This window comes from Schistocerca cancellata, chromosome 5, assembly GCF_023864275.1.
Source record: "Schistocerca cancellata isolate TAMUIC-IGC-003103 chromosome 5, iqSchCanc2.1, whole genome shotgun sequence".
Classification (NCBI taxonomy): Eukaryota; Metazoa; Arthropoda; class Insecta; order Orthoptera; family Acrididae; genus Schistocerca; species Schistocerca cancellata.
In genome coordinates this window covers 836,686,188-836,698,947 of record NC_064630.1, presented here as the reverse complement: position 1 = coordinate 836,698,947, position 12,760 = coordinate 836,686,188, and the positions used below count along the sequence as shown (strand labels likewise).

Below are 12,760 nucleotides of genomic sequence, written 5' to 3'. Positions count from 1 at the left end.
AGCACAGGCCTCGGAAGCAGCACAGACCTCAACATTTTGTTTCATTATATTCGCACGTCTTGTTCATTGAACAGTATACAGAACTCAGTTGTGCACCGATATTCTGCACCTCGGCATAGCCTTTCAGTTCAACAGGGTACGATTCTAGTTCAAAATGAAAATGGACGATACAGTGTGCTTATTCTCAAAGTGTTGCAAAAGGATGTGTTGCGATTGCTCCTTCAAGGATATTGGGGAATTCTTCGCACCAAACAGTTAGGACGTACAGACATTCTCAGCATGGCCTAAGAGAAAAGGTACAAATGGCTCTGAGCACTATGGGACAACATCTGAGGTCATCAGTCCCCTAGAATTTAGAACTACTTAAACATAACAAACCTAAGGATACCACACACATGCATGCCCGAGGCAGGATTCGAACCTGTGACCGTAGGAGTCGCGCGGTTCCGGAATGAAACGCCTAGACCCGCTCGGTCACAACTGCCGGCTTGGCCTAAGAGTCAACCACCATGGCAACGAATGCATATAGACTTTGCAGGACCATTTTGCAACACCCTTTGGCTTATAGGGGTAGACTCTTTTAGAAAGTTCCCACTTGCTATGCCTATGAAACCTACCAGATCACGTGCCACAATTGCACGGGCAACAGTCTGGATAATTGACTGATCTGGCGTTGCAACACTAACCAAAACGGCCTTGCTGTGCTGGTACTGCGAACGGCTGAAAGCAAGGGGAAGCTACAGCCGTAATTTTTCCCGAGGGCATGCAGCTTCACTGTATGATTAAATGATGATGGCGTCCTCTTGGGTAAAATATTCCGGAGGTAAAATTGTCCCCCATTCGGACCTCCGGGTGGGGACTACTCAAGTGGACGTCGTTATCACGAGAAAGAAAACTGGCGTTCTACGGATTGGAGCGTGGAATGTCAGATCACTTAATCTCTGCAGAGGATGAAGAAATTGATGAAATGTATGATGAGATAAAATAAATTACTCAGGTACTGAAGGGAGACGAAAATTTAATAGTCATGGGTGACTGGCATTCGAGAGTAGGAAAAGGGAGAGAATGAAACATAGTAGGTGAATATGGATTGGGGTTAAGAAATGAAAGAGGAAGCTGCCTGGTAGAATTTTGCACAGAGCATAACTTAATCATAGCTAACACTTGGGTGACTGGCATTCGAGAGTAGGAAAAGGGAGAGAATGAAACATAGTAGGTGAATATGGATTGGGGTTAAGAAATGAAAGAGGAAGCTGCCTGGTAGAATTTTGCACAGAGCATAACTTAATCATAGCTAACACTTGGTTCAAGAATCATAAAAGAAGGCTGTATACATGGAAGAACCCTGGAGATACTGACAGGTTTCAGATAGATTATATCACGGTAAGACAGAGATTTGGGAACCAGGTTTTAAATTGCAAGACGTTTCCAGGGACTGATGTGGACTCTGACTACAATCTATTGGTTACGAACTGTAGATTAAAACTGAAGAAACTGCAAAAAGGTGGGAATTTAAGGAGATGGGACCTGGATAAACTGACTAAGCCAGAGCTTGAACAGAGTTTCAGGGAGAGCATAAGGGAACAATTGACAGGAATGAGGGAAAGAAATCCAGTAGCAGAAGAATGGGTAGCTCTGAGAGATGAAGTAGCGAAGGCAGCAGAGGATTAAGTAGGTAAAAAGACGAGGGCTAGTAGAAATCCTTGTTTAACAGAAGAAATATTGAATTTAATTGATGAAAGGAGAAAATATAAAAAATGCAGTAAATGAAACAGGCAAAAACGAATACAAACGTCTCAAAAATGAGATCGACAGAAAGTGCAAAATGGCTAAGGAGGGATGACTAGAGGACAAATGTAAGGAAGTAGAGGCTTATCTCACTAGGGCCAAGATAGATACTACCTACAGGAAAATTAGAGAAACCTTTGGAGAAAAGAGAGCCACTTGTATGAATATCAAGAGCTCAGATGGAAACCCAGTTCTAAGCAAAGAAGGGAAAGCAGAAAGGTGGCAGGGGTATATAGAGGGTCTATACTAGGGCGATGTACTTGAGGACAATATTATGGAAATGGAAGAGGAGGTAGATGAAAATGAAATGGGAGATACGATACTGCGTGAAGAGTTTGACAGAGCACTGAAAGACCTGAGTCGAAACAAGACTCCGGGAGTAGAGGACATTCCATTAGAACTACTGATGGCCATGGGAGAGCCAGTCCTGACAAAACTGTACCATCTGGTGAGCAAGATGTATGAGACAGGCGAAATGCCCTCAGACTTCAAGAAGAATATAATAATTCCGATCCCAAAGAAAGCAGGTGTTGACAGATGTGAAAATTACCGAACTATCAGTTTAATAAGTCACAGCTGCAAAATACTAACGCGAATTCTTTACAGACGAATGGAAAAACTGGTAGAAGCCGACCTTGGGGAAGATCAGTTTGGATTCCGTAGAAATGTTGGAACACGTGAGGCAATACTGACCTTACGACTTATCTTAGAAGAAAGATTAAGGAAAGGCACACCTACGTTTCTAGCATTTGTAGACTTAGAGAAAGCTTTTGACAATGTTGACTGGAATACTCTCTTTCAAATTCTAAAGGTGGCAGGGGTAAAATACAGGGAGCGAAAGGCTATTTACAATTTGTACAGAAACCAGATGGCAGTAATAAGAGTCGAGGGGCACGAAAGGGAAGCAGTGGTTGGGAAGGGAGTGAGACAAGGTTGTAGCCTGTCCCCGATGTTATTCAATCTGTATATTGAGCAAGCAGTAAAGGAAACAAATGAAAGATTCGGAGTAGGTATTAAATTCCATGGAGAAGAAATAAAAACTTTGAGTTTCGCCGATGACATTGTAATTCTGTCAGAGACAGCAAAGGACTTGGAAGAGCAGTTGAACGGAATGGACAGTGTCTTGAAAGGAGGATATAAGATGAAAATCAACAAAAACAAAACGAGGATAATGGAATGTAGTCGAAATAAGTCAGGTGATGCTGAGGGAATTAGATTAGGAAATGAGACACTTAAAGTAGTAACGGAGTTTAGCTATTTGGGGAGCAAAATAACAGATGATGGTCGAAGTAGAGAAGATATAAAATGTAGACTGGCAATGGCAAGGAAAGCGTTTCTGAAGAAGAGGAATTTGTTAACATCGAGTATTGATTTAAGTGTCAGGAAGTCGTTTCTGAAGGTATTTGTATGGAGTGTAGCCATGTATGGAAGTGAGACATGGACGATAACTAGTTTGGACAAGAAGAGAATAGAAACTTTCGAAATGTGGTGCTACAGAAGAATGCTGAAGTTTAGACGGGTAGATCACATAACATAATGAGGAGGTATTGAATAGAATTGGGGAGAAGAGGAGTTTGTGGCACAACTTGACAAGTAGAAGGGACCGGTTGTTAGGACATGTTCTGAGACATCAGGGGATCACAAATTTATCACTGGAGGGCAATGTGGAGGGTAAAAATCGTAGAGGGAGAACAAGAGATGAATACACTAAGCAGATTCCGAAGGATGTAGGTTGCAGTAAGTACTGAGAGATGAAGAACATTGCACAGGATAAAGTAGCATGGAGAGCTGCATCAAACCAATCCAAGGACTGAATCAGAAAAAAAGACATGAAGCTGATAAAAAACTTCAATTAGTTGCAAAAGAAAGTATGCATGCTATTGATGCTGCATTGAGAGGAAATATTGCAGTTACAGGAATTATATAGAGAAAACCAGACTTATAAATGGGTGGCAATGGGTTTAGAAATTGATAAAAATGGATGATATTTATAAAAATATATTTTTTAATCAATATAACTAATAACCTTTCGATTCATTATACTTCACTACCTAGTGGCAAAACTGAACCAATATGAGTTAAACTTACAGTCAATAATGAATAACTAAATATTACTGAACCATTTTAACTGATGTTCAAAAAAGAAAGAAAGAGAAAAGACTGATGGTAATTTAGTGTTTTTCATCAGCTATTCGTGTTTTGAAAAAGATTGACTATTCAACAAAAAAGAAAGAATGTTCTGGACTAACAAAGCACAAAGGTGGATTTCTTCCATTACTATTCGCTGCAATACCATATTAAGCAATAATTGGTTCATTTACTGGTGGAACTGCAGCAATTGCAAATGCCGTTATAAATAAGAAAATAGGTGATAAAGAATTAGAAAGAAAGACATAATTTGGAAGTGAAAATAAAAGGAAATGAGTAAAACATTTTCAAAGAAATAATTTAAACATTTAATAACCCTTTATTTAATTTCGATAAAGAAGAATAGGTTAAACAATTAAAAATTAAATATTTTCATGATGTTTTCATGGTTGATAAATTACCTAATGCACCAAAAAAGCTTTGAATGTGGAATACTAAACTGAGATACTTTTGATCATGTTGGAACTCATTGGACTTGTTATTACAAAAATAAAGATATAAAATTGGTTTCAAGCCATAGGGAAGAAATATTCCAAAACAATTAGTTAACTAATTGGGAAAAATGATCTTTACTACAACATCAAAAGAATAAAAAAACTTCAGTGAAGTAATTTGTGGACATCTGGGTCTTTTTGTTTTAAGATTATTATGAAAGATTTAGAAATTTGATATTTTTAAATTAAATAAATGGACATTTTTGGAAATAAACTCAGTAACGATTAAAAAATGAACCAAAGGATTTTCAATCAAAAATCAACGATGTTGAACCTTGAATAATAAAAAAATTAATGTATTATTAGATAAGCTCAGAAAAGAATTAAATTTTATTTTCAAGGCAAGTAGAGGCTATATTAGTTTTAAATGTTGAAGACTTTGGAATGTAGATGACGAACTAGATGTGAAAGATATTGTTAACGAACATTATTTCAGAATGAATTATCAAATCTTATAACAAAAGTGTATTTTAGCACAGTTGAATAATTGTATTAATATACAAGAAGTATGTAATTAGTATACAAAAAGGAAAGTAAAGGTATTTTCATGAACAGATTTGGTTTCATACTTAAGTGAATTAAAAAATCTTAATTGTAAAGTACATGGTAACAAATAATTGAATTTACTTTTATGACTGGAGGCAAACACGAAATGCACAATTTCATTGAATATTATTTCATGGTTAAAAAATTTATTGTTTTGGTTAAAACAGAGATTTAACATTTGATGATTTTGATATTTGGATGAGTTTTGAAGACATACTTTATGAAATAAAGTCTGAAGTTCTTGGAATCAAAATGTTGTGTAAATCAAATTTTCTAACAGTAAGATTAAATGATTGTGTTAAGACTATTCTTGTTGATGTGAAGATAATTGTATTTAGTGAAATAATTTAATTACTTTGTATTCTATATAATTTACTGTTTAAAGAGCAAATAGTTTACTGACGCACTTTATCCTCATAGATTAACACTTTGAGGACTGAGCACGATTGTGGACGCTCAACCGGTTGGTACTGAGCGATTTCACAGTTTTTCTGAATTTTCTACAGCAGATTCTATACCACAGAAAATAGATTGCTCTTTTACATTTATAACTACACGTCCATTCCCTTCAGAGTACTGCAAAGAAATAAACATTTACGTTAGTGACAAGGGTTGTATATTTTCAGAGTATGCTGTTTTCACAAGGAAAAAAATTTTTTTTTGTTTTAGGCCCTCTAAGGGACATGGGATTGAAGTTGTTAATTTTAAATGAATAACTGTTGAAATATGAACTATTATTTTATTAATAATTACACAGTTACTTCGGCTTTTGTATGAAATATTTCGAAACATTTTGGAAAACAAAGTCCTACGTCACAGGTTTCACAATAATATCGCGTGTCTTTCCTTGAAACTTTACCGTATCTGGCCTTGCTTGTTTCTGTGCATACTTTGCACCTTCTCTGAGGCACTTAGACAATTTTGTGGGTGGAATTAATTTTGGAAAATGTCTTCCGCTTAGTCTGTTGATGGAGGAACTATTCTGAGAAGTGCACGAGTGTAAGAGACCACCATTGTGAACCAAGTTCTCTGCTAACTCTAATGTATTCAACCAGACGTTTGCTTGTATTTCGCGACGTTTTGTACAAAATGTATGAATTTACAATCATGAGCACGAAAATTTGAAAGAAAACTTTTTTCCACCTCTATTTGTTTTCGTTCAAAAGGATAGTACGCCATTAGCTGGTCGCTATGATCCACACCAGCTTTTTTACTATTGTAGTCCAAAACACAGTCTGGTTTCATTTTTTCCACCATTCCAAATTTAGTTTTTACACACATTTGTTGCCATCATTTTATGCTTTGTTGTCAAAAGAAAAACGTCTCTGTTGTCCTTCCACTTTACAAACAGTAAGTGATCTTGTTTGCGAAACGAAAGTTCATTTTTTTTTCAATTTCTGGCCAACAAGATTCTTTGGTAGTCCTTTTCTATTTTTCTGCACAGTACCAATTGCCTTTGTTCTTTTCTCCCACAAATAATCCAGTAAATCAGGGCTGGTGTAAAATCGGTCCATGTATAATGTCTGACCTTTATTATGAAACGAATGACACAATCTGTCTACAATGTGTAAAATGCTGTTATTGGCATTAGACTGTTTCCCAGAATAAATTTCACTTTCACATAGCATAAAAAAATTTTACGCCATATTTATTAGGCTTATTTTTCATATACACTCTAAATCTCAGTCTACCTCGAAAAGGGCAAATTCCTTCATCTATAGTAATATTTTCGCCTGGCTTGTAAGCCTTTCCACTTTGGGTCACACATCTGTCGAATATAGGTCTTACCTTATGAATAGGATCGTGACCTACCTGGTTTTTCGTAATATATGTTGCGTTATCTACGAGATGTAACATTCGTAGCATTGACAAAAATCTATCTCTTGGCAGACATTTTGCCGCAAATAAGGACTGCAACACGGGATTTGTTGACCAGTAGTCAGACAGTTTTGGTTTCTTGACTAGGCACATATGCAAAATAATACCAAACTAATTTATACAGTTCACTGAGTTTCACTGTTGACCACTTACGCCACACTGACTGAGGCATCAGTTTTCCTGTAGCACTTAGTGTCTCTATTGTCATTCTGGCGTATCGGTTTGTCTCTCGTTTGATCAGACTCACCAGTTCTTCATCGAAAAAGTACGTGAAACAAACACTGAAGAATGTTGGTCAATCCCATCTTGAATTCCACAGGATTCAGAAGAAACAGGAAGCTGGGGAGTGATTGTATCGTCATCTGTCCACTGGCCAGAAGAATATGGAAAATTGCAGTGACCAGTTGTGTTTGTTGTGACAACGATGTCAACAGCCTCATCTTCAGGTCTTCCTGACGGTTCACCATCCCAGGGATCGTTTTCATCTATAAGAAAATTCGTAAAAATTGTCTTTCTTCTGACCAGGAATCAAACATCAGAAGTACGGTAAATTCGGACAAAAAAATAGCTTACCATCACTAATGTCAAAATCTGCAATTTCTTCATCTAATTCTGAACCACTATTGTTCAATAAAAACTCTATTTCTTCATCTCGCAAGGCCATGACGGAAATAAAGCACAAAGCTTTCAGCCGACAACAATCTAAAGTTTCGAACTGCCGCGCGCCTGTTGTAAGTCGAGCGTGATCGCGGCAAAGCAAATAACTCAAAATATACTCTCGTACCACCTCCAACAGTGACATATGCTGCCATCTATAATTTTTTCTTGGTACTAGGATAACCAGAGAGTACTTTTAAACCTACAGAATACGAAAGTCGTGCGCTGGGAGACGTTAACATCGCTGATAATCGGCCGACATAGGAGCTACATCGATCGTCTTTTTGGGGTACTGTCGGAACGACGTCGCTCGTTTTGAAAGTGTTAATAACTAAAATTGAAAAACAAAGAATTAAAGTATTTTGTTCAATTTGTAAAACAAAAAAGAGTAAATTCATTATAAAAATTGTAGGTGAAGTACTAAATATTTGTGAACAAATTATTGATGAATTACATAAACCAATTAGAAAAATTTTAAGCGGAGAAACATAGTTTCTTTTGGGATTGACGATTTATGACAAACTGATTTAGTCAAAATCGATTCTGGAAAGGCAGAAGGAATATCGAAAATAAATAAAGGATATAATTACTTGATAACTGTTATTGATGGTTTTTTCTCAAAATTTGCATAGGCATTTCCACTTAAAGATAAAACAGGTAAAAATATAGTTGATTCTTTCGAGAAAATAATCGAGTTCACAAAACCAAAAAAACTGCAAATAGATAATGGCAAAGAATTTTGTAACAAAGAATGTCAAGAATTAAGGAAAAATTTAATATTAATAATTATTGAATTTCAGCGAATTAAAAGTACCTGCTGCTGAACAATTTAATTGAACACTTAAAGAAAAGATGTGGATCAAATTTTCTCTTCAAGAAAATTATAAATTATTTTCGAAATTAACTTATGAATATAGTAACACAACACATTTAACAATAAAAATGGCCCCAAAGGATGTAAATAAATGAACTGAAAAAATCTTATTGAAAATTGTGTATCCAGCGAATTTGTTAGATTCTCAACCCAAATATAAGACTGGTGATAAAGTGAATTTAAGTCAAATTAAAAGATATACAGCAAATTGGCCAACAGAAATTTTCAAAATTGAAGGTTAATCATTACATTTCAGTCACATAAAAATTTAAATGGTGAAGAAGTAAAAGGAAATTTTTATGAACAAGAACTATTGCAAACAAAAATGTTTATCTTCTTGAAAAACTTTTAAATAAGAATGGTAATAAAGTTTATATTAAAATGTTTGTTTCGGGAATTCACGAAACAGTTGGGTAAATAAAAGTAAAATAATTTTCTGAAATGTTATTAAAATCTTTTATTTATAAACAGAGTTCGTTACTGAAAACTTTGGCTGATTTGATATTGAATATAATGTTCACAATGTTTATTGTATCATTAAAGAAGACAGTTCATTTTGATATTGAATTACAGGTTAAACAAAAACGATTTAACTTTAAAATTATTTGAGGATTTTAAATTTGAGTTGATGGAACTGAATTTTGTTTATTAGATAAACACAAAAATTCTGATGAACGTTACTTAAAATTTGAATATGGAAAAAGTAGATGGAAATTTTGTTTTATATTCTAAGAAAAGTTTGTTATTTTATTTGCATCTTAACACAATTGTTCTTATGAATAATTATTTAAAATATTGAAATAAATTCAGTGGTATTCAATTATTAAATTTTCTTTCATTATGTTATGTAAATTTAGTGAATTAGCCACATAACTTAATCTTAAATGTTCTTCACTTTTTGGTTGTGTATTTCTGATAGTATCTATTTGATTTTGAACATTTTTAAATTCTGATCAAGTAACATTATAATCATAATAAAAATTATAATTGTATAGTGTTAAAATAACAAAAGAAGGTTATAAATTTTCATAATTTGAGTAAAAACATGTGCTAATAATGTATTTATTTCTTTACTTTTTTGGTTTAGTATTTCTGAAACTATTTTTTATATTCATTTCTCAACCACTTTACTTATTTCTTGTAAATACGTTATTTGATTTTTATAGGCATCTACTATTTCTTTTCTAATCTTATATTCATCATGTTCACGAATTTTTGGTAAAACTTCTTCATTAACTGAAACTTGAAAACTTTACTGTATAAGGCATTTTGCATTCCATAACTAAAGAATATGAACCCGGTTCATTAATTCGTCATTAAAAGACATCTACATAGGAACCAACATAGTTTCGTGGCTGAATGGAAATACATTATTCAAAATCGCATACAGCATCCCTACCAGAAAGCGTCAGACTATCAATGACACTTGTGTTTACCTGTAGAACCAAGACCGTTTTTTATGCAGGGTGACAGTAACATAGTCGTTGTGATCGTGTTTCTAAAAGTGCAGTCCTTGTGCGTAACCTATGTTTCTGGTGGCAGGATCCTTCTGTGGTCATATTCATTGGCAGAGGTACGACATCACGTTCCCATTTCTACCGAGTTGTCAAAAGACGGTCCTGTTGCAGTAGCTCAGCTCAGCCTGTTTCTACACGGGTTGCAGAAGGTGGTGCACATAACACTCTCCGCACCTGAAAGGTGCGACTTGAATTGGGACTATCACATGGGACAGAGTCTGAGGAACAGAGGAATTATCTCAAACCACGCTGGAGTTTTGCTGGAGTTTGGAAAAGGGTGACTCATTTCGAGATACGAGAGTGGCACGAATATTATTCACTAGTGGCTGTAATCGTAAAGAACTTTTCCATAGGAATGTTTCGAAATCGCTGACAACATTTCTACGAGATAACGTTACACTATCAGCGACCCTTGTGTGTGTCTTTAGAACCAGACCGCTTAATTGTTGGATCGTGTTCTTAATAGCACGGTGATTACACGTACTTTTCCGGCAGTAGAATCCTTCTGTGGTCAGCTTCAAACATCGGTTCTTAGCCCTTTGACTACTGGGGGACGTGTTAACTCGTCATACCTCGCCGTACCCCTGGCGCGCCTGACGTGTATAAGCCCGGCCCTCGGGTCTTCCCTACAGCGCTAAGGACGTGTTGACGACCGGCCTTTCCACTGCTAGGGACCATAAATGGTAGCCACATGAGTTTTACCCAAAAATGCCACTTCTCCAGCACAAGTGCGGAACCATTCCCCTTCATAAAAGAAGGCGACACAGGCCTCTGACAGTGCTCAATTTACAATGGACAACCGTAAGATCCTGAAGAAGACTGGATGGAAACATCGAAATTTAAAAGAAATTTGACACGGCTTAGCAACATAGAAGATTTTAACTTAAGTGATGACGGCCTGCATACTTACACGTAAATTTAAGAGTCAGGGAGTCTTGTCTGTGTAGTGTTCTACAGAAGTGTCACGTGGTCGATACAGAGTTCAGACAAGCAGGGAATGGAATATTTTGAAATGTGGTGCTACAGAAAAAATAGAAAATTAGATCGAGTGACTAATGAGCACGTACTGAACCAAACTGGGGAAAAAAAGAAATTCGTGGCACAAGCTGATTAAAGGGACGGACCATTTGACGGGACAGATGATGCGGCGCGAAACAACCGTCAGTTTGGGAAGGAATGGAGTGTGGGGAGGGAAAACTAAAGGCAGACCATGCTCGCCTACAGTAAATGCGTCAAATGGATACTAGTTGCAGTAGTTACTGTGAGGTGAAAACGAAAGGGCATCTGCAGAACGGGCTAGCGTGAACAGCTCTATCAAACCGGTCTTCAGACTTCAGGGCAGAAAACAACAACAAAACCGACAACAAAAACGTCCCCCTCTATCCGACATAGACTAGTCGTAGGTTGCCTTCGTCGGCATTAAGGCTTGTCTAAAATAACGCTCTTCTAGTGAGATTTTTCTTCCTGACAATCTGGAGTTGCGAGATATAATGTAATGGAACTTACGTTTTAATTATATGAAAGAATGAGAAAATAATTTAAATGGAAGTGAAAGTGTCCTTCAGAACTGAAATCTAATTAGAACTACAAGCATCCTTTAAAACTGTACACCCTTTGGGATTAAAATTCTAAATGGAAACTAAAGTACTTCTGCAAAGTAAAATTCTTCTAGAAAACAACAATGTCCCGTTAAAGACTAAAGCCCGTGTGTTGCGCCTTACCTTCCTGAGGCAGCCGACGAAGTTGTAGCGCACCTTGGAGCCCGGCAGCGCGTGCGTGTTGTAGCTGCCGCCCACGTAGACGCGGCTCGAGGACAGCATGGTGTTGGTGACGGCCAGGTAGGCGTTCTCGGCGTACACCCCGTCCACGACCGCCGTCACCTGCAACACGCCGGCCGCCGGCATTAGGCGGCGATTCCTCCAGTGCAGACGCACAGGCAAGCCCCGAGTCCTGCGGGCAGAGCAGCAGTCGGACAGCGACACTACGCCAGCAGCGCGTGGTTTGGGCGAGTCGGGAATTTGTGTCGGTCAGGGCGACCGCTCGCCAGAAACGGAGGATACGGGTTCGACTCCTGGTCCGAGACAAATTTTCAGCTTTCCCAACGGTATATTCCGACGGCCACTAGCAGCTGACGTCATTATTCGGCTTCTGTGCCTCGGTCGGTGACAGTGCCACCCTTATACGATCGCTTTGTCTGTTTGTCTGTCTACCTGCCTGTCCGAATGTCAGAAATCCTTTTTCTCGCAAACAGGTAGATGTATCGAGTTGAAGTTTATGTAACGTATGGAAATCTATGGTCTCTTCGTGGTGTAAAAAAACGTTGATGATTCAAAGTCAACGGAGTCAAAAGATACGGATGTTTATGTCACACGTTTGACACTCGCAAACTCACTCATCAAAATCTATATTTATTTATTTTTATTTATTTATTGATTTATTCAACCTGGCAAGATTAGGGCCATCAGGCCCTCTCTTACATCTAACCAGGCATTTTACTTATTTTACATTCGTATGTTGTAGTAGGCGTGTTAAACTACATCTAGTACAAAAAGTGAAATAAACAATTACAAAGGCACACCTGGAAAAATACATTCAGAGTTTCTATTCGTAGATCATAAGTACTGTTATAAATAGACATTATTGAAGAGACAGATTTTAGATAGGAGTGTTAGCAGCAGGGAGTATGAGGGAGACTGATGGTGAAGGGAGGAGAAAAATAGAGACATGATGAAACATAATTAAGGAAATATAAAGGAAAAGAAGATTGCGTGGCTAATAGATGAAGAGGAAGGGATCTCAGGAGCAAGATAGGAGACGCTAGCTTTGCTATTTGACAGCTGAGAGGATTGGCCTTGTAC

The 12,760-nt window shown here is 37.1% G+C and overlaps 1 protein-coding gene across 6 annotated transcripts in view; it reads right to left on the bottom strand.

The window, feature by feature from the left end:
• LOC126187518 (neurexin-1a) overlaps positions 1 to 12,760 on the bottom strand; it is a 2,258,738-nt gene that overhangs the window by 805,732 nt on the left and 1,440,246 nt on the right. For all 6 annotated transcript variants that reach the window (XM_049928650.1, XM_049928652.1, XM_049928651.1 and 3 more), the window contains exon 7: positions 11,624 to 11,782. In XM_049928650.1, coding sequence (XP_049784607.1) covers positions 11,624 to 11,782 — 159 coding nt within the window. The remainder of the gene's footprint in view (positions 1 to 11,623; positions 11,783 to 12,760) is intronic.